The following is a 25714-nucleotide window of genomic DNA, read 5'->3' on the forward strand; positions in this document are numbered from 1 at the left end:
CTGTCATTAAGCCTCTGTTTCCCAAATTTATAAGGCTGCCACCTGGTCGTCTGTTCATACCTTTTCTAAGTTCTACAAGGTAGAGTTCCAGTCCTCTGCAAAAGCAGCTCTAAACTGCAAGATTCTTGCAGGAGCACTCTGAGTTGGGTCCGTTGATCCTTGTTATTGTTAGGCCTGTTAGAACAGTTCTGTCTGCTTTGTTGTTGCCGCTCCCCCTATTATTCATTGCTTGGGGACCTTAGGGCCTGTGAAAATCCTAGGGTCTATGAAAATAAAACATGTGCCTTGTTCTGTACAATAAGGATGAAAGGAATTTTGACTTGCCTATAAATTCCATATGTTGGAGTACAGTACACCACACAGGCCACCCTCCCATCTTTTCCTGTGTTACTCTGCTTTGCTTGCTACAAAACTGAGAACTCATGGAGTTGGGTAGCGGCAGGGCTTTTTTTCAGCTGGAACTTGGTGGAACTCAGTTCCTCCACCTCTGGCTCAGGTCCTCTCCTCCCTGTTCACCACTATCACCTGTAAACACAGAAGTCCTGCTTCTGTGTTTACAAGTGACAGCTTGTCTCCCAATGGCTCTCACAGATCTGATCTCCTGAGCAGATCCCACTGAGTGCAGGATGGGGACAAGGGAGATGCAGGTGCCCAGGGTGCAGTGCAGATCCCGACACCCCCCACTGGATGATCTCCCTGCAAGTGATGAGGCAGAGCCACCTACAGTGTGCAGGGAGGTACTAGAGCAGGCTGGGTGCTTCAGTGTAATACAGCAACACACGTAAGACTTGTGGAAGATGGTAGAGCTTTTAGGGAGAGAGGGAGAATATGAGGGCAGTGGAAGGGGAGTTGCATAATGAGGTCATAGCTGAAGAGGAGTGAAAGTGAGATGTGGATGCAGAGGTAAGCAGCTGTGGAAGAAGGCTGAACTCTGCACTCTGTGTGTAGTGCACCCCTGAACTCTGCACTCTGTATGCAGCGCACCTCTGAATTCTGCACATAACACCCTCCAAACTCTTTAAGTAGTGCATGTCTGAACTCTGCAAAAATTTTTTACATGTTATTTTTGCTAATTTCCTACCTTCCCTGAATATACCATTCACCTTCTTCTTAGCTCAGTAGTTACCTCACAGTAGCCTGGCAACTTTCACATAAAAACGTTACTTGGCAGGGATTTCCTGTTTGTCAGACCGCTGGCTGCTGTTCCTCCTGTACCCTCAGCCAGCGGTCTTGACACACCCTATCATACAGGAAGCAGGGATGTATTTCCGTCTCTGCTAGCTGCAGTGGGAAGACGGGACTCCGAAATCGCCAGTCTGTACCGCCCATGGGGCCGGTACAGACCTTGTCCTAGAAATGACAGCCGCCCCCCCCAGCTGCTCAGAAAGGCTGCCTCTGTGTGTAACCTGCTGCATGTGAAACAATTTCACATACAGCAGATTTCGATTGTAAGGGCCGCTCAGTGGGTGTGTGTGAAACTGTCAGGTAATCAAACTACTTGCAGCGAGAAGATTGGCTGTCAAAACAAAGCGGTGATGTCAGGGGTGGGTGGGACTGAGCAGCTATCAAATACCAGCCAATGGGATGATGACTGGGCAGGCAGCTACGTTTCTGTGGCTCTGCCCCTTTCATAAGCAGCCCAGTCATTGGCTGTTGTTTTGATAGCTACTCGGTCCCGTCCACCCCCAACATCACATCTCGTCACTACAAGCAGTTATATTACCTGACAGTTTCACACACACACTGAGCGGCTCTCACTACTGTACGCAAACTCCCCCTCCCCTGTTAGTGCCCACAAGTGCTTCCAATCAGTGCCACCTATCAGTGCTGCCAATCAGTGCCGTCAATCAGTGCCCATCAGTGCTGCCAACCAGTGCCACCTATCAGTGCCAATCAATGCCGCCTATCAGTGCTGTCAATCGGTGCTTCCTATCAGTGCCACTTATCAGTGCCAATTAATGATGCCTATCAGTGCTGTCAAACAGCGCCACCTATCAGTGCCAATCAGTGCTGCCCATCAGTACCAATCAGTGCCGTCTATCACTGCCCATCAGTGCTGCCAATCAGTGCCGCCTATCAGTGCCCATCAATGCTGCCAATCAGTTTTGTCGATCAGTGCCGGTGCCGCCTATCAGTGCCCATAGTGCCGCTAATCAGTGCCCATCAGTGCTGTCAATCAGTGCCTCATACCTGTGCACTGATTACAGGAATAGTAAGAGAAGCTCAGCAGCCAGGCAAATTGTCCATGGGGGGAGGCATCAAACTGAAAATAAGACATCAATAATGAAACTAAGCAGGGATGGTGGAAACCATAAAGATTAACTTCAAGTGCAATAATTCCAGTGATGTGCGATTTCACATGTAATACACATCCAAAGGAGAATAAGACATACATTTTTTTAGCTGCGTTCAGGCTGGAGGGGGAGAGTTTTAATGAATGTAGACTACATAGAATGAACTAAACATTGTGCACATGCATGCTTTACAGTTATAAGAATTTCCCCTCACTGTCTGTGTTGTGCTCAGTAGTGTGGCTCAAGAATGAGGGGTGTGATTTATATTGAAGTGGGCGAGTTCACATTTAACATTTACAGAAATATAGTTACTTTTCCTGTAAAGAGAGAAGAGAGGATATGATGCAATCATTGTTCTAACAGCTTCTCCTTAGCAAAATACATGATGCATTTTTTTAATCAAAGAGCTGACTTCCTGAAAATGTAATTTGACTTTTCTCTTCAATGGTAAGGAATTTCACAAATGTAAAACTGTTTAGTGTAGGGGGTGTATTAATGGGGGATTTTTGCCGATCCCGGAGTTCTGCTTTAAGTTTTCCTTTAAAGTAGGCTGAAATAAAGTGTTAGTTCCTTGTCCATAAGCTTCTTCTTTTTTTTTTTTCTTTTAAAAATGATTCTTTAGATTTATGTGTGTCTGTGAAACTCTCCTCGATTGTACAGTACTTAAAGAGGAAGTAAACTTCCCTCCAATGTTTGTACCTGACCTGTACTATAAAAAGGCTTACCTATAGGTACTGTAAATATCTCCTAAACTTGCACTGTTTAGGAGATGTATACTGCGCCAATTACATCATCGGCGCATGCGCTCTGAAGGAACGGCCGCCCATGCCGTTTCTTCAGAGCCGTGTGCTGTGCCTGGTGGCTCCCACGTGCATGCGTGAAAGTGACGTCACGCACAGTGGCGGGCCCGTCCATAGGTGGCGCATGGGCACCGCCCCCCGAAGCGTTTCACAAAAAAAGTCACTTTAAGACTTTCCAGGCGCCGGACACATGGCGGTCACTTTAAGACTTTCCAGGCGCCGGCCACATGGCGGTCTATGGGAAGCTTCCCAGCTTGCAATCAGCTGATTGCAAGCTGGGAAGCTGATTTGCCCGTGCTTAGGGCGTGTTCGGGGCGCAAGCGATGCACCCGCAAACACCTGCATTTTTCTTCTTTTCAAGTTGTCCCTCTTTCTCAAGAGAGGTAAGCATCGACCTGATGAAACCAAATTCAACCATAAAAAAGAATCTTCATTTTGTTTTAATGCATTCTTTGTTAAAGTATAGGTACAGACAAAATTGTGTTATTAGTATTGGACAGAAAAAGGAAGAAATAGAAACTTGGTAAAGTTTGATTGCTTTCTGTATCTCTGTTGGGTAGATGCGGCCTATATATGTGTCCTATCATTAGGGCAGAAAGTGATGGGAAATTCAAAAATGTTTAGTTCTTAACAGAAAGAGAGGAGTGGGTAAATCTTCCAGTGGGGACACCTGTTATGGTAACATCTGTATAGGAGGGGAATTCCCTTCACTTCATAGAGATTTCCTCTCACCTCCAGTTGTCACTTCCAGAATAAGAGCCCATTCACACAGGGACGACTTGTCAGGCGACCTAGTCGCCTGACAAGTCTCCTCCCGTTCTGTGCTATGGAACCGTTCTAAGGGGAGCGACGCAAGTCGCTCCGACTTAGAAAAAGGTTCCTGTACGACTTCGGGGGCGACTTGGGGCGACTTGCATAGACTTCTATACAGAAGTCGTTTTGCAAGTCGCCCGGGCAGTCGTTTGCAGGTCGCCTCGCTGAGGCGACCTGCAAGTCGTGTTGCCCCTGTGTGAATGGGACGTAAAGGGAAATTTCTTGAATGACACACAGACAGCAATAAATAAACCAACAAAGTTTTTTAACCCTTCCCTGCTTAAAAAAAAGTTTTGGCTATACAAACAGTACATTTTAAATATTTTAGGTGTGGCCTGATTTAAACTTCATCAGTGGTTAAATCATAATGTCTGGGCATGAATCTTTGAGTAATCAAAATACTGTATATACTTTATTTGCTTTTTATTTTGTAGGGAAACCCATTGCCCCTTGATAGCAGATACACTTCGTCAATCAAACAACATACATCTGTATGTATCTTGGATAACACCATATTAAAAGAGGCTATGGATATTGAATTATCTCCAGTTTATCGATTGTTACTCAGACAATCCATGGACGCTCTTCAAGGAAAAGACTACAAAAAAGAAAGAGTGCGGGATATCATCAAGAACAATTTTATTCTAAAACTAAAGAATAAACAAGATGCAGTAGAAAGTATTATCCATCTTTTTCATAAGAGAATACTGTAAGCAGCTCTATGCAAGCCATATAAGTTTATGTCTACATTATTCTAAAACTTTACAATGGCACAAATGACACAAACGTATTATTCCAGCATAGTTATACTATAAGGCCCTGTAACATTTTGCATAGTGGGAAAATGCATTCCCGCTTGCAATATTTTGAGCAATTAACATGCATTTGTCATGCATAGGGCAACCCATTCACTTAAATGGGCTGCTCTATGTGCATTTGTTGCGGCAAAGAAGTTTAGGGACCAAATTTTGGCCCTGAGCCAAGTGCATTTTTACACACATTTTGTCACGCAACAATTGCGAGCAAAAGTTCAGCCCGTTTGGGGTGCTATTAGGAATGAATGGTACCTAAACGAACATCACGCGTTTTGCCACAATTATAGCACTATTTAGAATCACAGGCAGGATCGCGCCACTTCTGCTCATGATTCCAACTCACTAAGAGTGCACGGGGCCTTTCAAACAGTTGGCTGTTTGCCAAATATTTTTAATCAACCAAAAGCCCCTTTTCCTGACCTTTTTTAACCCTATAAATTTATTATTGTTGAAAGCAACACTGTTTTTTCAGTGTTACAGGATTTAGAGTCATGAAAGATATAGTAAATATTTTGGTCAGTAAAATAAAACTGTTATAGACATAATTAAAAACATAACAAACTACATTTTAAAATGAGTAAAAATTCCAAAATATCATAAAATAAGATTAATAAGAAATATATTTTTCTTTAAAGGTGGTTTGAGTTCAATGCTGGGATCTAATGTTACATTTAACCCGTCATAAGAGAAATAGAGGCTGCCCTAGCTGACCAGTTCTTGCTGATGTCCTGACACGCTACTGGCTTCAGTACTTTCGAAATCAATGACCATGAAAAATAAGCAGATCAAAAATCTCAGAAGCTTTATTTAAATACTTATCAGCATCATTGACAAATTATTGAAGCAAAAGGACCAGCATAACATTTATAGAGGAAGAGGTCAGCAATGGAAACCTCTATGTATGTATCGGTCTTGTGACGGGTTTCCATCAAACAGTAAACAAAACATAACCTCATGTGCAGTACATTGAAACTAGTGAGACAGCATGAAAGTGACTGTCAGCATGTGGTTAAATGTGCATAGTAGCACGAAATAAAAATCACCCAGATATGTTAAACTGGTGTACAAACCCTTACATACAGTATACCCATTGAAGTGACTTCCCTTGGGTGATACACAGAGATGAAACAACTCCTCCCACATAATTTGCACCTGTTTATCTGCAGTCTTCTCCAGAGTAATTCAAAGTGCAGAATTTATATTGCTTGTTTGCCCTTCAACAAACAGTGGGCAGGGAGCTGAAGTTACAGTCTGTAGAGCCCTGTGAGGTAAGCTGAGAGCTAATTGGATGGAAGGAAGACACCCACCTTCACACAGCACACAGAAACAGAGCTGAGGTTGTCAATCATAGGCGGTGTGCTGGAGCTCCCTCCCTGTCATCTTATTACCTCTTGTTGTCAGGAAAACCTGTCAGACATTATTCATGCTGATAGCAGAGGAAGGAGACAGCAGGCAGAAATGACTTAGTGCTCTGGTGTGAAACAAGTACACACTAAAGTGGAATATGCTTTGTTCATATTTCATGTCAGAGGTTTACCGCCACTTAAATTCTAAATGTTGGATAGTGATTGTTGTGTAGTAATTAATTTGTGTATGTTATTTATATTATGCAGAGATCTACAGGAAGAATTTAAGGAGTTTGAAGATAATCTCAATGGGGAGATGGAAAACTGTAGTAGGTAATGTGTTTTAGACATCTTCACAACCCAAGCTTTTTTACCAGGGACAAAGCTTTTATACCTATTTTAATTAGGAGTTGCAAAAATGCTGGATATACAGTTATAAATTGCAGGTTCAAACAAGCCATCTGGCTTATTAGTTTCAAATATGCATGGTCTCTCACTTTTATTTGCCTTTTAACTTGCTTTAAAACATATGGACATATTTGTTTTATATGTTTTGCGGGCCTTTGCTACACATGATTACACTTGCCTTGGTGGCAGGCAAGCAAAACCACTAGTGCAGATTTTAAATGCATGCTCTATCCAAGAACAACAGACAGATGGATCTAATGATTTCACTGAAAATAAAGGTAAAACAAAATAAGGTTGCACTTCTTAAGCCCTGATTTCTTTCATTTGAAATCCCCCATTTGCAATATAAAATTTTACACACGAAAATTTAATATTGGAAATCACATCTAAGTTTAGCGCTTGTGCTTTTTTTTTTTTTTTTTTTTTACAATGGAACAGAACTTTGCTGTAGCATCATTTGTTAGCCTTACATTAAACAGCAGGAGTACATTATCCCAAACTGATTTTATTTTTGAACAGGTCTAAATACCATGCTAAAAGCTAGGTTGACATGAATTGTTTTCAGCTGCATAAGAGTATATTTACCCATAACATAAATGTAATTACTTGGCCGTTTGGCACAGGGGGTCTAAAATACAAATTAAAACCATACTTCAGTAGGCACTGCTCTTTTACTTGTACTACCAACAAGAATCTTGCAGTGTTTTGAATTAAAGCGGGGGTTCACCCACACCGCCAAAAAAAAAAAATATTAAAAGCCAGCAGCTACAAATACTGCAGCTGCTGACTTTTAATACATGGCCACTTACCTGTCCCGGGGTCCAGCAATGTCGGCAGGGGACACCGAGAACCCGCTCGGTTCTCGGCAGCTGCCGCCGCCATCCTAGGTGAGGGAATCAGGAAGTGAAGCGTTGCGGCTTCACTTCCCGGTTCCCTACTGCGCATGCGCGAGTCGCGCTGCGCGTCCCAAGTGGTCCCCGCTCTCTCCTGGGAGCTGTGTGTTCCCAGCAGACAGCGTGGTGGGGACGGGAAGTGGCGTAGACTCCCATGGGAGTCTATGCCGGAAGTGGGTGCAAATACCTGTCTTAGACAGGTATCTGCATCCCCCTCCCCCCTGAAAAGTGCCAAATGTGACACCGGAGGGGGAGAGGGTTTCCAAAAAGCGGAAGTTCCATTTTTGTGTGGAACTCCGCTTTAAGTAAAATCATCAGCATTCTGTACCCAAACTACACCCTCTGTGGACTAATAATAGGTAGTTAAGTTTAGCTCTGCCTATCACAGATCTAAAAGTCAAGACCGCGCTGAAAAAAATACACCTTTAGGCCCTTTTCACACCAGAGCGTGTTGCTGGAAACCCATGTTCCAATGCGCGTTTCCCAGACTGTGTTTAAAACGCACTGCATTTGCAATCTGCAGCGGGTGTCAATGTTAGGTTAACGACACCCCAAACACAGATCACAAACGCAATGCATTTGCCTGCTCCAGATCGCATCGTCCAGAATTACCATGCGATCTGGTTGCAGTGTGTTTCCAAAAGTAGTTCATGCACTTCTTTTGTTGCTGTGCAGTGAGATTTGCATGACAATGAATTGCATATGAATAGCACAGGAACCTGTGTGGTTTCTAGTATGAAGTAGCCCTTAGGAAGTATTTGTAAAGCAAATAGGCTTGGCATCCATTCCAATTTGCTAAGAACAGGTTTTAAACAAAAGCATGGGGGATTTTTGTGCACTGATGCGCTATAACCAAAGATTTATTAACCACTTCACCCCGGAAGATTTGTCTGCTCAATGACCAGGCCATTTTTTGCGATACGGCACTGCGTCTCTTTAACTGACAATTGCGTGGTCGTGCGACGTTGTACCCAAACAAAATTTACGTCCTTTTTTTCCCCCCACAAATAGAGATTTCTTTTGATGGTATTTGATCATCTCTGCGGTTTTTATTTTTTGCGCTATAAACAAAAAAAAGAGCGTCAATTTTGTTAAAAACACAATATTTTATACATTTTGCTATAATAAATATCCTCAATTTTTTTTTAAAAAAAGCACAGAGATCTGTCTGTTTACATTTACAAATCTCCATTCTGTCTCTGTATGGAGTGATCCCGGGTACCCGGTGGTCACCGTGACCACCGGGCACGCACATTGGCTCCGGCATCGCCCCGTGGGCGCGAGCGTGCCCCCCCCCAGTGGTCAAAAGTATAGCTACAACGCTTCACCCAGGGAGCCAACCTGCTGCAGTATAGCGGCAGCTGGTCGGGAAGGGGTTAAAGAATGTGTTACCCCAACATTTCATAATTCTAATATGTGTCTGTTGTACAATGTACTTATGTTAAAAAGTATCCTGTTCTCTTTGTATTTCTTCCTTTGTCTGAATTACCTGATGATTATGCCAGAACCCCTGCTCTCCTATTCCAAACTAACCACGCTAGGCATAGCACTTTCTTTCAAGTGTGGTCAGTTTTCTGGCTGTGTTGGTTAAACAGCCTGGCTGTCCTCCAATGGTCAGACATGTGCTAACATGCCCCACTGAGCAGTCATTCCCTGGGAAGATCATAGTATTGCAGTTTTTACACCCCCATGTCTTCAAGCCCCTTATGCAGCTGAGAACAGAGATTATGTGATCACTTATAAAAAAAAAAGGCCTGCACAGAGTCCTGTGAATGGTCAAACATTCCCATAAACATACTCCTAAACCTTGTGGACAGCCTTCCTAGAAGAGTTGAAGCTGTTATAGCTGCAAAGGGTGGGCCAACTCGATGTTGAACCATACGGACTAGGACTGGGATGCCATTAAAGTTCATGTGCGTGTAAAGGCAGTTGTCCCAATAGTTTTGGCAATATAGTATGTGTTTTGGCTTTAATTTCTGTTTTAAACCGAATGGGTTGTTTTACAAGGTAAGGGTTCACATACTGTATACTTTAAAGCTGAACTTCAGGTTGAAAAAAAAAGGATTTGTCTTAGGGTGTCCATAAACAGATCGATGCTTACCCTTCCAATGCTTTGGTGAGATTTTTTTTGGCAAGGACTGGGCTATATGGGGCATTTCTCAGCAAGGGTCGTGGGAAGGCAAGTTTTATGCACATGTACTGCTGCAGAACATCAGGCAAGTTGCGTGAGAAACAGCTATGGATTAACAGAACAACGGACAGGCACTTGACCTTTCATTCTCAGGGTTATACCGGCCTTCTATGGCCAGTGTAAAGCAATATCAGATAGTTGCTCTGAGTAATGTATATTTTCAATTCTGAAGCTGTTAGATATTTAATAGATTACTTATAAACAATAAAACCTTTGTTGTCCAAGTGAATTTATAAAATTGATTCCTATGCACTTGGTTACTTTTGTTTGTTTAATGCCTCTTTGTATTATGTGTGTTTACAGATACATTGATTCCATTCCACAAGAAGATTTAGACAGTATTGACCCACATAAGGTTCAGAGAGCTACAGAGCAGTATTTATTCACCAAGTTTTGGGAAAGGTGGGAACATGGGAAGAGGAGGCCTGGAAATCTGTCCTTCATTGACATAACAGATTCTGAAGAGGTAGGATTCTGTTCAAGAAATCGTTAAATCGTAAGCAAATACATTTGTTTTGATTTGTTATTTACATAAATTCATTTTAGTTACATTTTCTATTCTATTCTATTCTATTCTATTCTATTGTTTTTTTTATTATATTCTTTTCTATTCTATCATAGTCGATTGTATTCTGTTTTTTTCTATTCTAGTCTTTTCTATTCTAGTCTTTTCTTATGTATTCAAATGTATTCTCTTTGAAATTCGAATTTCAGAAGATGGTTATATTCTTTCTATGATATTCTATTTTATTCTATCTGTTTATATTATATTCTAGTCTATTCTTTTATTTTCTTTTGTATTTTGTTCTGTTTTACTCTATTATATTCTATTCTTTTATTTTCTGTTATATTCTTTTCTAATCTATTTTTTTTTCATTCTATTCCTTTATTTTCTATTCTATTTTATTCTTTTTGGAAATTTGAAAACGTTTCGAATTTGAAAACGATTCGAATTTGAAAATGATTCGAAAATGATTAGAATTTCGTCCAAATTTTATTTTCATTATTTTAGATTCATTTAAATTCGGTACCATTGAATCTCGGAAACTTGGATACATCCGATTTTCGAAAAAATGAAAATTTGTCAGAATTTTAATTTGGAACGAAATGAACCGCACATGTGTAATGCACAGTGGAATTGTACATTTGGAATTCACCTACTTCCTACTGTGCAGTCCTCCAGGGATGATAGGTGCAGGATCCTGCAACTGCTGTGTCCCCTACCATCATCTCTGGAGTCCTGTGGCACTTCTCTTCGGTCATTTGACATTTTCCCAATACCTGGCTTTATTCTTTGCAGAAATCAAAAAGTAATCACAAGCTGGGGATACTTTTCTTTTTTTGGAAAAAGGGATTTTGTTAACTGTTGATTAAGCCCCGGTTCACACAGGGGCGACTTGTCAGGTGACTTAGCCACCTGACAAGTCGCGTCCCGTTCTGTACAATGGAACTGTTCTAATAGGAGCGACGCAAGTTGCTCCGACTTAGAAAAAGGTTCCTGTACTATTTTTGGGGCGACTTCAGGCGACTTGCATTGACCTCTATACAGAAGTCGCTTTGCAAGTCGCCGCTGAAGTCGTGTGCAGGTCGCCTCGGTGAGTCGGCTTGTAAGTTGTGTTGCCCCTGTGTGAACCGGTATTAAGGGACACAGGAACAGTATAATTCAGGAACATTAGGTTAAACTGCTGCTTTTAGGAAGATTTGGACTCTGGCAAACAAAAAAAATAAAAAATTAGCTTGCCAAATATAACTCCTTCAACTCTCATGATACTTTCGTTTTTTGCTAGTGTTCTAGTTTGAATGTTTTTTTTCCTCCTCTTTAAAGAAAAGCAAACCCATTTTTTTCTTGACCTATATTTTTATCAAGATGATTTTTTTCAGGGTCGAGATTAGCCCACTAATTCCAAATGGATACAAAGTAAATGCATTTATCTGAAAGGTGACCATCTGATTTGTGAAACCCACTGGTTACCAATATTTCCAAGGTCCTTTCACAAGGTCAGTGGCCTACTCCATCTCAAAAAATCCAGATAGGATGCATGTGCTGCCATAAACGACAGGGCATGGGATGCCTGGGCCAAATAAAGTAATGAAGGAAGAGAAGGACAGATGAGGTGGTGTGTTTTATGTATAGTTAGTATTGTCTGACAGTACAGTGCAGGAAATAAAGGTGAATAATGCCGCGTACACACGAGCGGACTTTAGGCAGACTTGGGCCGGCGTACCGGATTTCATCAGACAATTCGATCGTGTGTGGGCTCCAGCGGACTTTGTTTTCTCAAAAGTTGGACGGACTTAGATTTGAAACATGTTTCAAATCTATCCGACGGACTCGAGTCCGGTCGAAAAGTCCGCTCGTCTGTATGCTAGTTCGACGGACAAAAAGCCACGCTAGGGCAGCTATTGGCTACTGGCTATGAACTTTCTTGTTTTAGTCCGGTCGTATGTCATCATGTATGAATTCGTCGGACTTTGGTTGATTGTGTGTAGGCAAGTCCGTTCATTCAGAAAGTCCGTTGTAAAGTCCGTCGAAAAGTCCGCCGGGCAAAGTCTGCCGTGAAGTCCGCTCGTGTGTACACGGCACTAGTGTTCTTTTTCCTGCATTTGCTAGGTATTTTTGTTACTAGGATGTGATATATTTTATATTCCCTGTGTAGTGGATCAATAAGAAGTAGCAGTACCAGCAGACGTTTCACGTTTGCAGAATCAACTTGTCATTCATTTTACTAACAAACAGTGACCACAAAGGATCATGCTAAATATAACAAATTGAATTCTAGGCTCCTCTTCAAACATCCGCATCCTTGGCAACTGCTGTATTTGGTTATTGGTGGTCCCGCTTGTCACAGGAGAAATGTACCCTCTGATCAGTATACTGTATATACAGTATGAATAGAATTACAGTATATAAAGCAAAATTGTGTATAATCTGATTTTGAGAAATCCTCTTTTTGAAATTCTATTCCACACATATAGGGTTAATATCTGAGGCAGCTGAACATATTTAGAGCTGCAAATAATCTAAAGATGACAGTTTTCATTCCAGCAAGAAATACTGGAAAACAATGTATTCCCAAGAACATCATGTGGATGCCTGCATCCATGTAAAAGATCAAAGGAAGACACATTACATTCAAAACAGATTTGTACACAGTGCCTTTTAACTGGCTGATGTAACATTATGACGAGCGGAACTAAACCATGTATATCAACAGGTGCTGTTTCTGGTTCACTGGGCAGAAGTATGCGTTTGCAATGATGCCTTGCTATCAAGTGCTATCAAGAAGTTATTTGGTATTATATTGCAATAATTATGAGCACGGTATTGACCTTCAAATAAGGAGAATGGGAATGTGACACAATTATGATTTACTATTTTTGCTGTATTGCTAGCCAAACACAATACTTTTTTGTATTGTCTGAAGTTTCTAACACTTTGGGTTGGACACTTTTTATGGGCTATGGCTCCAAATTTCCCCAATGATGTACACTATTCTCCTCTATTTCTCCCTCTCCACTATTCTCCATGGGGAGTGGAGGGTGGGGGAGGCAGAAGGGACACATGCCCTGGGAACATTGTTTCTATGTGTAGGGGGTGGGGGCAGGGGCTGAGAGCTTGTCAGTGGCCTGTTCTCCAGCTGCCTGAATGACAGGAGTTAAATTGCCATCACTTTTGTCATTCAAAATGGAGCACATAGCAGAGGCAAGATTAGCAGCTAGAGGAGATCTCTCCTCCCTCAAACAGCAATGTAATGTGGGCAGGAGAGAGCAGGCAGGGCAGTGCTTGTGCTGAGAACACAGACATCCTCTTCTCAGCTTAGTGATTTAATAAGAAGAGTCAGCGCAAAAAAAAGATTGTTGGTAGTTCAATTGGCAGAGGCGCCCAGTGTGGTTATTCAAAGAATAGGCACAAGTCATCTGCTTTAGTAAAACATCTAATTACTTTATTTCACTGAATAAAACACATTTGTGCAGCGTGCTGCGATAAAATGCAGACACGCATTTTATCGCAGCGCACTGGCCCAAATCGCACTGCAATGTCAGGCAGCAGGGAAAAGAAAGGGAGCAGTGCAATGCACTGTATCGCGCATCACACTGCCCCCTACTGCAGCCAGCAACGCTGAGTGGATGGATCAGTGATTGTTCCGGCTGCTCTGCGATTTGCCGGCTTGCATAGTATAAATTCACCCTCAATGCAATGCCGTCTATGGGCCCAAAGATCCCAGGCATCCAATATTGCATTTCAGCCTTGTTCCTTACGCACAGATATTTCTCCAGATTCTCTGACACTTTTGATGATATTATGTACTGTACATGAAGATATACAGTCAGGTCCATAAATATTGGGACATCAACACAATTCTAATCTTTTTGGCTCTATACACCACCACAATGGATTTGAAATAAAACGAACAAGATGTGCTTTAACTGCAGACTTTCAGCTTTAATTTGAGGGTATTTACATCCAAATCAGGTGAACGGTGTAGGAATTACAACAGTTTGTATATGTGCCTCCCACTTTTTAAGGGACCAAAAGTAATGGGACAGATTAAAAATCATCCATCAAACTTTCACTTTTTAATACTTGGTTGCAAATCCTTTGCAGTCTATTACAGCCTGAAGTCTGGAGCGCATAGACATCACCAGACGCTGGGTTTCATCCCTGGTGATGCTCTGCCAGGCCTCTACTGCAACTGTCTTCAGTTCCTGCTTGTTCTTGGGGCATTTTTCCTTCAGTTTTGTCTTCAGCAAGTGAAATACATGCTCAATTGGATTCAGGTCAGCTGATTGACTTGGCCATTGCATAACATTCCACTTCTTTCCCTTAAAAAATTCTTTGGTTGCTTTCGCAGTATGCTTCGGGTCACTGTCCATCTGCACTGTGAAGCGCCATCCAATGAGTTCTGATGCATTTTGCTGAATATGAGCAGATAATATTGCCCGAAACACTTCAGAATTCATCCTGCTGCTTTTGTCAGCAGTCACATCATCAATAAATACAAGAGAACCAGTTCCATTGGCAGCCATACATGCCCATGCCATGACACTACCACCACCATGCTTCATTGATGAGGTGGTATGCTTTGGATCATGAGCAGTTCCTTTCCTTCTCCATACTCTTCTCTTCCCATCACTCTGGTACAAGTTGATCTTGGTCTCATCGGGCGATAGGATGTTGTTCCAGAACTGTGAAGGCTTTTTTAGATGTTGTTTGGCAAACTCTAATCTGGCCTTCCTGTTTTTGAGGCTCACCAATGGTTTACATCTTGTGGTGAACCTTCTGTTTTCACTCTGGTGAAGTCTTCTCTTGATTGTTGACTTTGACACACATACACCTACCTCCTGGAGAGTGTTCTTGATCTGGCCAACTGTTGTGAAGGGTGTTTTCCTCACCAGGGAAAGAATTCGTCATCCACCACAGTTGTTTTCCGTGGTCTTCCGGCTCTTTTGGTGTTGCTGAGCTCACCGTTCTTTCTTTTTAGGAATGTTCCAAACAGTTGATTTGGCCACACCTAATGTTTTTGCTATCTCTCTGATGGGTTTGTTTTGTTTTTTCAGGCCTAATGATTGCTTGCTTCACTGATAGTGACAGCTCTTTGGATCTCATATTGAGAGTTGACAACAACAGATTCCAAATGCAAATAGCACACTTGAAATGAACTCTGGACCTTTTATCTGCTCCTTGTAAATGGGATAATGAGGGAATAACACACACCTGGCCATGGAGCAGCCAACTGTCCCATTACTTTTGGTCCCTTAAAAAGTGGGAGGCACATATACAAACTGTTGTAATTCCTACACCATTCACCTGATTTGGATGTAAATACCCTCAAATTAAAGCTGAAAGTCTGCAGTTAAAGCACATCTTGTTCGTTTAATTTCAAATCCATTGTGGTGGTGTATAGAGCCAAAAAGATTTTGGCTTTATTTCAGCTGCTGACTTTTAATAATCGGGCACCTACCTGTCCCAGGGTCCAGCGATGCGGAGGATCGAAGCCCCACTCGTCTCCCCCTCCATTCGGCGGCACCAGCATTGTATCTGTGGGCGCCCACTGCGCATGCGCGAGCAGCGCCGCGCGCCGTGATTGGCCGTGCAATCATCTGGGACCTGTCACGTGTCCCAGATGATTGACAAGAGGGAGGGGGCAGAGCTGAGCCCTGCCTGCGCAGAGGGGAAGTGACGTCAAGAGCCCAGGCACTGAAGGAGGCAGACTACGAGGGACCCCCTAACAACAGCCATTTAGAGGTGAGTAAAAAAAAAAAAATTTTCCAAATTTTTTTTTTTTTTATTGTACAACAACAAACATAGACTCACAAATACACAATATAACTCCAACAAGTTCCCACAGAACCACACACACAGTTCCAACAGTTCTACAGAAGTCGATTAAACATGCAACTTCTTTCAAGCATGGGGATCGCACACACTGATTGAAGTTCAGCTGGTCTCTGCTGCATTAAATACATTTTGATCAGTGTATGTCCAGCCCAAAAACCTTGCGGTTTATATTTTTCCTATGTGTTTTAATTTTAAAATGTATCCATATTATGTCAATTTGTAAGAAATCGGAATAAACACTTTAAAGGTGAACTCTGAGGTATGCAAATATTGTCAAATATAAGAGACATGTGTATTCTTTTTTGACATTTGGAGTCCTTTGTGTATTTATTCCAGATCTGTGTAATAATCCAGTGTAAAACTTTGCCTTAAAGTGATTGTTTAGTTAAAAATAAACATGTTATACTTACTTGCCCTGTGCAGTGGATTTGCACAGAGCAGACCAGATCCTGCTCTTCTTGGTTCCCTCGCGGGCTCTCCTGGCCCCTCCCGCCTGTTGAGTGCCCCCACAGCAAGCAGCCGAGTCACAGCTGCCTGTGTCCATTCAGACACGGAGCCACGGCCCGATCCTGGCCCTTTCTCTCCTCATTGACTGACTTTGACAGCAATGGTGTCGCACTGCTGTCTCAGCCAATGAGGAGGGGAGTCCTGGGCAGCCGAGACACTCTTGCAACATTGCTGGATCTAGATGGACGTCAGGTGAGTATGAGGGGGGCTGCTGCACAGAAGGCTTTTATCTTAATGTGTAGAATGTATTATGATAAAAAACCTTCTGTCTTTGCAACCACCTTAATGTAAAAACTTCCTTTAATAAAGACCAGTCACTGCTGTTCTATGGTCTTGTATCTGCCCTTCCTGTAGTTTTCTCTGTACTGGGTATCTCCCACAGCTCTGCTCTATGCATGGGCTATGTACAGCACAGTGATAATGTAATGCTACTTCCTCAAGGTAGTATCTGGGTTTGAAAAGGCATTTGGTGCACACAAAGCAGATTTATATCCTTTGTGGCTGTCGAGGAATACATTTACCCACCTCCCACCCACTGTATAGACTAATGACGGCGGCGGGGTGGCTCTCTCATTCTGGGACGACGTCATATGATGGTGCCCCAGTCTCACCGCGCTTGCACACCCGCCAGGGGCATGCAGCGTGGCGATCGGCGGCCCACCCCAATCTTGGTAAAGAGCCGATGATAAGGCTCTTTATCCATGTGATCAGCTGTGTCCGATCACAGCTGATCACATGTAAACAATGAAATGCCGGTTATTGGCTCTCCTCGCCTCACACTGACAGTGTGCGAGGAGAGGAGAGTCGATTAGCAGCATTTCCTCACAGAGGAGACCTGTATAGATAATCAGGGCACTGATCATCAGCGCAGCCCCAACTGTGCCCAGCAGTAATGCCAGTCAGTGCCCATCAGTGATGCCAATGTGTGCTCATCAGTGATGCCAGTCAGTGCTGCCTTTCAGTGCCGCCCATCAGTGCCACCCATAAGTGCCGCCTATTCGTGCTGCATATTAGTACGCTTATCAGTGACCACCAGTGCTGCATATTAGTGCCTCCTCGTCAGTGCTGTCTCATCAGTGCACATCAGTGAAGGAGAAAAAACTCTTATTTACAAACTTTTCTGACAGAAACTAAGAAACATTTTTTTTTTTTTTACATTTTCGATCTTTTTAAAAAATTTTTAGCAAAAAATAAAAAACCCAGCAGTGATTAAATACCACCAAAAGAAAGCTCTATCTGTGTGAAAAAAAATGCGAACAATTTCATTTAGTTACAGCATTGCATGACCACGCAATTGTCATTCAAAATGTGACAGCACTGAAAGCTGAAAATTTGCTTGGGCAGGAAGGGGGTAAAAGTGCCAATTATTGAAGTTGTTAAATTACGTTTTTATACCCATAGTTCTGCTTTAAAGTGTAAAGTGTAATGAAAGTGAGAGTGTTATTTATAATATTTGTATAGTTTATTAACTGATAAAGCAAGCTGTTCCTAGAGATCTATGTAGATCTTGCTGAATCTCACTAAAACATCCATTGCCCTTTTAACCCCAGTAAACACCCTAAGGCAGTATACACAGCCTTCTTTTGCAAAAAGACCATCATGTTTCTTCCTGTTTACAGTATTCATCTCAAGCAGAAAACATAAAAACAATTGCGCTGCAGGTGTGCATGTCGTAAAACTGCCATATGAGGTGAAAAATCGGAGCAAACCGCAGCCCAACCACAGTATTCTTGGCCCAGAGCTTACTGAAAAATGTCAGGAATCTGTCATTTAGATCTAGAACCATGAGACAGATGTATGCAGGTTACTGCATTGAATAACACACTAATAGCACTAACGCTACCATCACACACATAAAAAAAACTTGTAAACATGGCTTACAAAGTCTAGAGATAAGAATATTGTGACCAGGGATGAACCAAACTGCCCTTGGGTTCGGCATGAGCAAGGTTCGGCATACTTCAAAGAATTTTGGATGCTGAACCCCATTGGAGTCAATGGGAGCCGAAACTTATTGAATTAAAAATGCCAATTTTTCTGACCTAATAGGCAATGGGGTGTCAAAAATAGTGGCACGGAGCACTGCCCTGAGAAATATGTTCCAATGTAAAAAAATTCCATATGGCCAAGACCAGTGATTTATTTTTTTTTTTAAATGCTTAAAGTGAAAAATTAAAAATGCCAAATTCTTTTAACCCCTTAGTGACTGAGGGTAAAACAAATGTTAATGCCTGAACACAATTTTGCAACTTTGACATGTAGCAATAACTCTCCGCGGAGCTGCTGGTTTAAGCGGGCTTGTTACCTTCACTCTCCTTCCCTCTGTTTCACCGGCACCAGGTCTAGGGTTCCGTTGAGTTTACCTCCGGACGATACAAGCACCAACACTTGAGTATGTTTTCAATGCTTTATTGAACAATTAACGAAGGAAGTAGCAGGAAAGAGGCAGAAGGGAAACTGCAGGGAAAGCTCAAATACCTTTATGTAGGATTCTTGACAAATGTCATTTAGAGGTGAATAATACTATAGAATGCGCTCCCCTCGTGGGACACACTCCTTGCTCGCCTGGATAGGCCTCTCTCACTTGCCTAGCTGCCAGTACGTAGCACGAACAAAAGTCTCTGGCACAGACTTGTTTGGGATAAACCCATACGATCCTCTGCCACAGGATGTATTGGTTTTGTGGTGAATGTCAGTCACAGTGCTTGAACCTCTAAGCCAAACCCGGCAACACTATGCTGTAAAGTTACTTTAGGATACGTCCTCCAACCGAGTCACCAGGCCACTCTCCAGACCAGCGCTCCGCATGATCCTGCCATGACGGGTCCTCCCTTGGGATCTCCTCGGTTGTCCAGCTTCCTCCCTCTGGATAGACAGCTCAGGACCATTCCTCGGCTGCTGTGGTAGGCCCCAAACAAGCTTCTGGGCCCACCCATGCGCCGCAGCGACGCGGGGCCTCCGGAACGGAGGACCACAAGGTAGCACTCTAACGCATACCTGTCGGCCAGGAGGGCCAGCAGGTGGCTGTAAAAACGACCCTAAAACATGACGTCTGTCCCATAAATACCCTCTCCCGGAATCCCACTCGGAGGACCACCTCCACCGAGTTGTCTCCGGGACAGAAGAGCATCCATACGCTTTAACACGTTGCCTTTCCAACACCAGCCAGTAGTAACAACGACACCCACCGGCCCAGTATGGAAACACATGCAACATCAGCCAAGCTGGAACAGAGGCAAATCTAACTTCCCCCAACAAGCAATTTACTAAATTTACCTATCAGATGGTAGATCGCAAATCTACCAGCGCTACAGACATGCATTGGTAAAATACTTATGTGTATGTTATCTGTTGTTTGTACCCTTAGTAGAGCCCTGAAACAATAGTGGTGATATTTTTTTATCCTACCTGACACTGATACAATTTTGAAAAATGCTTTTAACCACTTCTGCCCCGGAAGGTTTCACTCCCTTAATGACCAGGCCATTTTTTGCGATACGCCACTGTGTTGCTTTAACTGACAACTGCGCGGTTGTGTGACGCTGTACCCAAACAAAATTTATGTCCTTTTTTTCCCACAAATAGAGCTTTCTTTTGGTGGTATTTGATCACCTCTGCATTTTTTTGCGCGATCAACAAAAAAAGACTGACAAAAAAAACAATATTTTTTACTTTCTGCTATAAAACACATCCAATAAAAAAAAATTAAAAAATCTAATTTTTTCACCAATTTAGGCCAATATGTATTCTTCTATGTGCTTTTGGTTAAAAAATCCCAATAAGCGTATATTGATTGGTTTGTGCAAAAGTTATCATGTCTACAAACAATGGTATATTTTTATGGCATTTTTTTTTTTTTTTACTAATAATAGCAGCCATAAGCGATTTTTAGTGGGACTGGGACATTGCGGCAGACAAATTGGACAATTAGGGCTTGATTTACTAAAGGCAACTAGACTAGTCTGCAAGTGCAATTGCTCCAGAGCTTAGTAAATGAGGTAAAGCTTCACTTAGCAAAGAATACCCAATCACATGCAAGGAAAATTTAAAAAAACTGCATTTTTGCTTGCATGTAATTGGATGATGGAAGTCAGCAGAGCTTCTGCTCATTTACTAAGCTCTGGAGCAACTGCTCTTGCAGAGTGCCATTACACTTTGCAAAGTGCACAGTCTAGTTGTCGTTAGTAAATCAACCCCTAAGTGACACTTTTTGGGGACCAGTGACACTAATAAAGTGATCAGTGCTAAAAAAATGCACTGTCACTGTATAAACGACACTCGCAGGGAAGGGGTTAACACCAGGGGCGATCAAGGGGTTAAGTGTGCTCCTAGGGAGTGATTTCTAACTGTGTGGGGGATGTACTGATTGCAGGAAAAGATTCCTGATTAGCATGAACACATAATCTCTCTCTTCCTTTCTGACAGAATGACGGTCTGCCTTGTTTACAGCTCCAGTGGAACAATTGCGGCTGCTGGACCCGCTGATTATCTCCCGCTTTGTCCAATCACAGCGGGAGCGGGTCACCGCCAGGCATGCACACACCCCAGGCCCAGGACAGGCACGTTGTTTCGTGCAGCCAGGCCTCCCTGCTACAGTAAATGTGCTATGGGCGGTCCGGAAGCAGTTAAAAAAAAAAAAGCGACCAAAATATACTGACCCTGACCTTTGACCCTTACCTTGAACCTAACACTAACCCTGACACTCTCCTAGATCAAACCTTGATCTAGCTATTTTTTTTTTTTAATTTTTTTTTTTTTGCACACTTTTGTTTGTTTACATCTTTCTCCCCTGCGAGCAGAGCAGAGGAGAAAGATGCAATTCAGAAGACAAAGAAAACACCTGGGCGGACTATACAGTGACTGATCACTTCAGTCAGAGGCTATCAGGTGACTGGGAGTCTTGGGTACTAATAGTACGAGACTCAGGGCTCTTGATGAGAGCCTGGTCTCTTTGCTGGAAGTGCGCTGTTTGGCACACTCCCAGCACACTGACAGGTACGCATATATGTGGCCTCATGGAAGACCCACTTATCTGAGGCCACATATCTGCGTACTGTCGGCATTGCAAAAGTAAAAAAAGTGTTTAAAAGTCCTGATCAAGGAGAGCAGCCGCCAGCTCATCTGTGCCAACTGCCAGTGCCACCTACCAGTGCCCACCAGCACTGCCTACAGTGCAACTTATCAGTGCCCACATTGCCACCAATCAGTGCCTCATCAACAGTGCTGCCCATCAATGTCACCTATCAGTGCCACCCATCAGTGCCATCTATCAGTGGTACCTATCAGTAACACCTATCAGTGCCCTTCAGTGCCACCCATCAGTGCCATCTTATCAAGGCCCATCAGTAGCATCTTATCAGTGGCCATCGCCTTATCTTTCCCCATCAGTGCTGCCTTATCTGTGCCTATCAGTGCCGCCTCATCAGCGCATATCAATGAAGGAGAAAAATGACCTTAAAAATTTTAGAACAAACTATGAAACATGATTTTTTTTTTTCAAAATTTTCCGTCTTTTTTTGTTTGGCAAAAAATAAAAACCCCAGTGGTGATTAAATACCACCAAAAAAAAGCTCTAATTGTGTGAAAAAAATGATAAAAATCTAATTTGGGTACAGTGTTGCATGATTGCAATTGTCATTCAAAGAGTGACAGTGCTGAAATTGGTCTGGGCAGAAGGGGGGGGGGGCTTAAGTGCCCAGTAAGCAAGTGGTTAAAGCGGTTGTATGCCCAACCAATAACAAAAAAAAAAACCTGTAAAGCAAAGGCATAATGAGCTAGTAGGCATCGCCTACTAGCTCATTATGAAATACTTACCTTAGATTGAACCCCCCGAACCACCTCCCCGTCACCGCTGAGGGAGCTGACATGTTCCCTCTGCATTTCTACTGGATTTGCGGCTCCGGCGCTGTGAGTGGCTGGAGCCGCAATGATGTCACTCCCACGCATGCGCAGGAATCCTCCGTTCCGGCAAGGAGCTCTGATTTTCCGGCAGCATCCGCCGGACCTTCAGAGTGCATGCGATGCTGACGTCAGCGGCTGCATGCAAGGTGAATATCTCCTGAACCGTGAGCCATTTTGAGCCATTATCGGACACCACCATTCCTGGCTCCTGCTGGCATGGTGTGAACCACCTCTGGGCCTCTGGGCCAGTCCCTGCAGAGCTGAAAGAATCTCTGCTCCAGTGTGGTTCCTTTCCCCTAAACATACCAGCTGAAGCACTGCATGGAACCTTTTAGCCTGACTCTGGGAATAGCCCTTTGAACACTTAGGGAGTACGCGATGTTCATAGCACAATTCTGCAGAGGAGGGCATGGTTAAACTGGCAGTCGATATGGCGTTAAACTGGCAGTAACGCACACAGAAGTAAATGGCGGTAAACTGGCAGTAACGCAATCAAATAGACGTGTATAACTACACTGACGCTATCTGAACTGTCCCTACTGTAGCTATACACTAATGTCAAGATTACTGACACGGTCTCACTACACTACACTGAAACTATAGTCAGGTCCATAAATATTGGGACATCGACACAATTCTAATCTTTTTTGGCTCTATACACCACCACAATGGATTTGAAATGAAACTAACAAGGTGTGCTTTAACTGCAGACTTTCAGCTTTAACTTGAGTGTATTTACATCAAAATCAGGTGAACGGTGTAGGAATTACAACAGCTTGTACATGTGCCTCCCACTTTTTAAGGGACCAAAAGTAATGGGATCATCCATCAAACTTTCACCTTTTTAATACTTGGTTGCATATCCTTTGCAGTCTATTACAGCTTAAAGTCTGGAACGCATAGACATCACCAGACGCTGGGTTTCATCCCTGGTGATGCTCTGCAGGGCCTCTACTGCAACTGTCTTCAGTTCCTGCTTGTTCTTGGGGCATTTTCCCTTCAGTTTTGTCTTCAGCAAGTGAAATGCATGCTCAATCGGATTCAAGTCAAGTGATTGACTTGGCCATTGCATAACATCCCACTTATTTCCCTTAAAAAACTCTTTGGTTGCTTTTGCAGTATGCTTCGGGTCATTGTCCATCTGCACTGTGAAGCGTTGTCCAATGGGTTCTGAAGCATTTTGCTGAATATGAGCAGATAATATTGCCCGAAACACTTCAGAATTCATCCTGCTGCTTTTGTCAGCAGTCATATCATCAATAAATACAAGAGAACCAGTTCTTTTGGCAGCCATACATGCCCACGCCATCACACTACCACCACCATGCTTCACTGATGAGGTGGTATGCTTTGGATCATGAGCATTTCCTTTCCTTCTCCATACTCTTCTCTTCCCATCACTCTGGTACAAGTTGATCTTGGTCTCATCTGTCCATAGGATGCTGTTCCAGAACTGTGAAGGCTTTTTTAGATGTTGTTTGGCAAACTCTAATCTGGCCTTCCTGTTTTTGAGTCTCACCAATGGTTTACATCTTGTGGTGAACCCTCTGTATTCACTCTGGTGAAGTCTTCTCTTGATTGTTGACTTTGACACACATACACCTACCTCCTGGAGAGTGTTCTTGATCTGGCCAAATGTTGTGAAGGGTGTTTTCTTCACCAGGGAAAGAATTCTTCAGGCATCCACCACAGTTGTTTTCCGTGGTCTTTTGGTGTTGCTGAGCTCACCGGTGCGTTCTTTCTTTTTAAGGATGTTCCAAACAGTTGATTTGGCTACACCTAATGTTTTTGCTATCTCTCTGATGGGTTTGTTTTGTTTTTTCAGCCTAATGATGGCTTGCTTCACTGATAGTGACAGCTCTTTGGATCTCATATTGAGAGTTGACAGCAACAGATTCCAAATGCAAATAGCACACTTGAAATTAACTCTGGACCTTTTATCTGCTCCTTGTAAATGGGATAATGAGGGAATAACACACACCTGCCCATGGAACAGCTGAGCAGCCAATTGTCCCATTACTTTTGGTCCCTTAAAAAGTGTGAGGCACATATACAAACTGTTGTAATTCCTACACTGTTCACCTGATTTTGATGTAAATACCCTCAAATTAAAGCTGAAAGTCTGCAGTTAAAGCACATCTTTTTCGTTTCTTTTCAAATCCATTGTGGTGGTGTATAGAGCCAAAAAGATTAGAGTTGTGTCGATGTCCCAATATTTATGGACCTGACTGTATACGAGCTGTCCTTACTCCACACTAATGTATGTATGAATGACATGATCTCACACTACAGTGAAACTATCTGAGTTGTCCCTACTCTAGCTGCACACTATGCAAAGCTGAATGATGGTCCTCCTCACTACACTCACACTATCCCTAGACTGAAACTAAACTAATATTCTACACTGACAATTGAAGCAAAATAGCACAGTATAGCACACTAACTAACTAATAGCACTGAACAGAGCCCTGTTCTATCTCGCTCCACGCCAAAATCACACTGAAAATGGCTGCCATTGAAAGAATACTTTTATACTGTGGGGCGAGAATGAGCCATGATTGAACACTGTCATCATGACTTTATGCAATCATGACTCTGACAGTGCTCTGTGCCCTAATTAGCTGAAGCTTTCACTGCTTCCACCAATCAGGGCTTGCAATGCACTGTTCAGCACCGCAATGCATTGTGGTTGGTTCAGGGGGCGAACAAACGGTCGAACTACCCGTTTGTTTGGCTGTTCGCCGAACGTCCGAACAGCTAAAGTTTGGCCCGAACATATGCTCAGGCCGAACCGTTCGCCCATCCCTAATCACTAATTACACAGACCATAAAAGCCTCTTGTACCTAAAACTTTCATCACCTAAACCCAAGAAAAGCCCATTGGTCCTTCATTTTTCTCTCAGTTCAACTTCATGATCCCTTTCAAGCCAGGGACTGCCATGGTCAGAGCTGATACATTCTTCTTTTTGAATCTCAAGATTCCAAAGCTCCCGTGAAGTCCAAATTCCTTATTTTGGCCCCTTAGATTTTGGCTTTGACTTCTATAGTTTATAGTCTGCTATTTTTTCTGGCAGGACACTAGTGCCTCCAGAGCTAAGAACAAAATTTTGATGTTGGACCCACATCTCCAAGCTTTCCAGACATCCTGATGTTCACTGAACTCTCACTTTTGTTTACTGTCTGTACTGGTGGCTTTACCTCTCAAATGTGGGTATTGGTGGAACACTTTTCTATTAGTGGCAGATTTTGTACCTTTTTCCTCGCTGCCCTTAGCAGCTACTCTGTTCCTCATCTTTATCTGGGAAATATTCCAGCTTCATGGCATGTCAACCAGCATTGTCTCTGACCATAGGATCCAATTCATCTTCCATTTCTGGAATAACCTCTGTAAATCTCTGAATATCTC

At 42.8% G+C, this 25714-nt stretch overlaps 1 protein-coding gene across 2 annotated transcripts in view; it reads left to right on the forward strand.

Annotated features, from left to right (window-relative positions):
- Positions 1-25714, forward strand: part of LOC141134483 (uncharacterized) — a 167896-nt gene that overhangs the window by 99550 nt on the left and 42632 nt on the right. Inside the window, exons 7-9 of one of the 2 annotated variants that reach the window (XM_073624007.1) lie at positions 4342-4616; positions 6336-6401; positions 9864-10056. In XM_073624007.1, the coding sequence (XP_073480108.1) occupies positions 4342-4616; positions 6336-6401; positions 9864-10053 (531 nt within the window). In that variant the 3' untranslated portion in view covers positions 10054-10056. The remainder of the gene's footprint in view (positions 1-4341; positions 4617-6335; positions 6402-9863; positions 10057-25714) is intronic. The other variant, XM_073624005.1, reaches the window with a different exon arrangement.

This window comes from Aquarana catesbeiana, linkage group LG03 (assembly GCF_042186555.1).
Source record: "Aquarana catesbeiana isolate 2022-GZ linkage group LG03, ASM4218655v1, whole genome shotgun sequence".
NCBI lineage: Eukaryota > Metazoa > Chordata > Amphibia > Anura > Ranidae > Aquarana > Aquarana catesbeiana.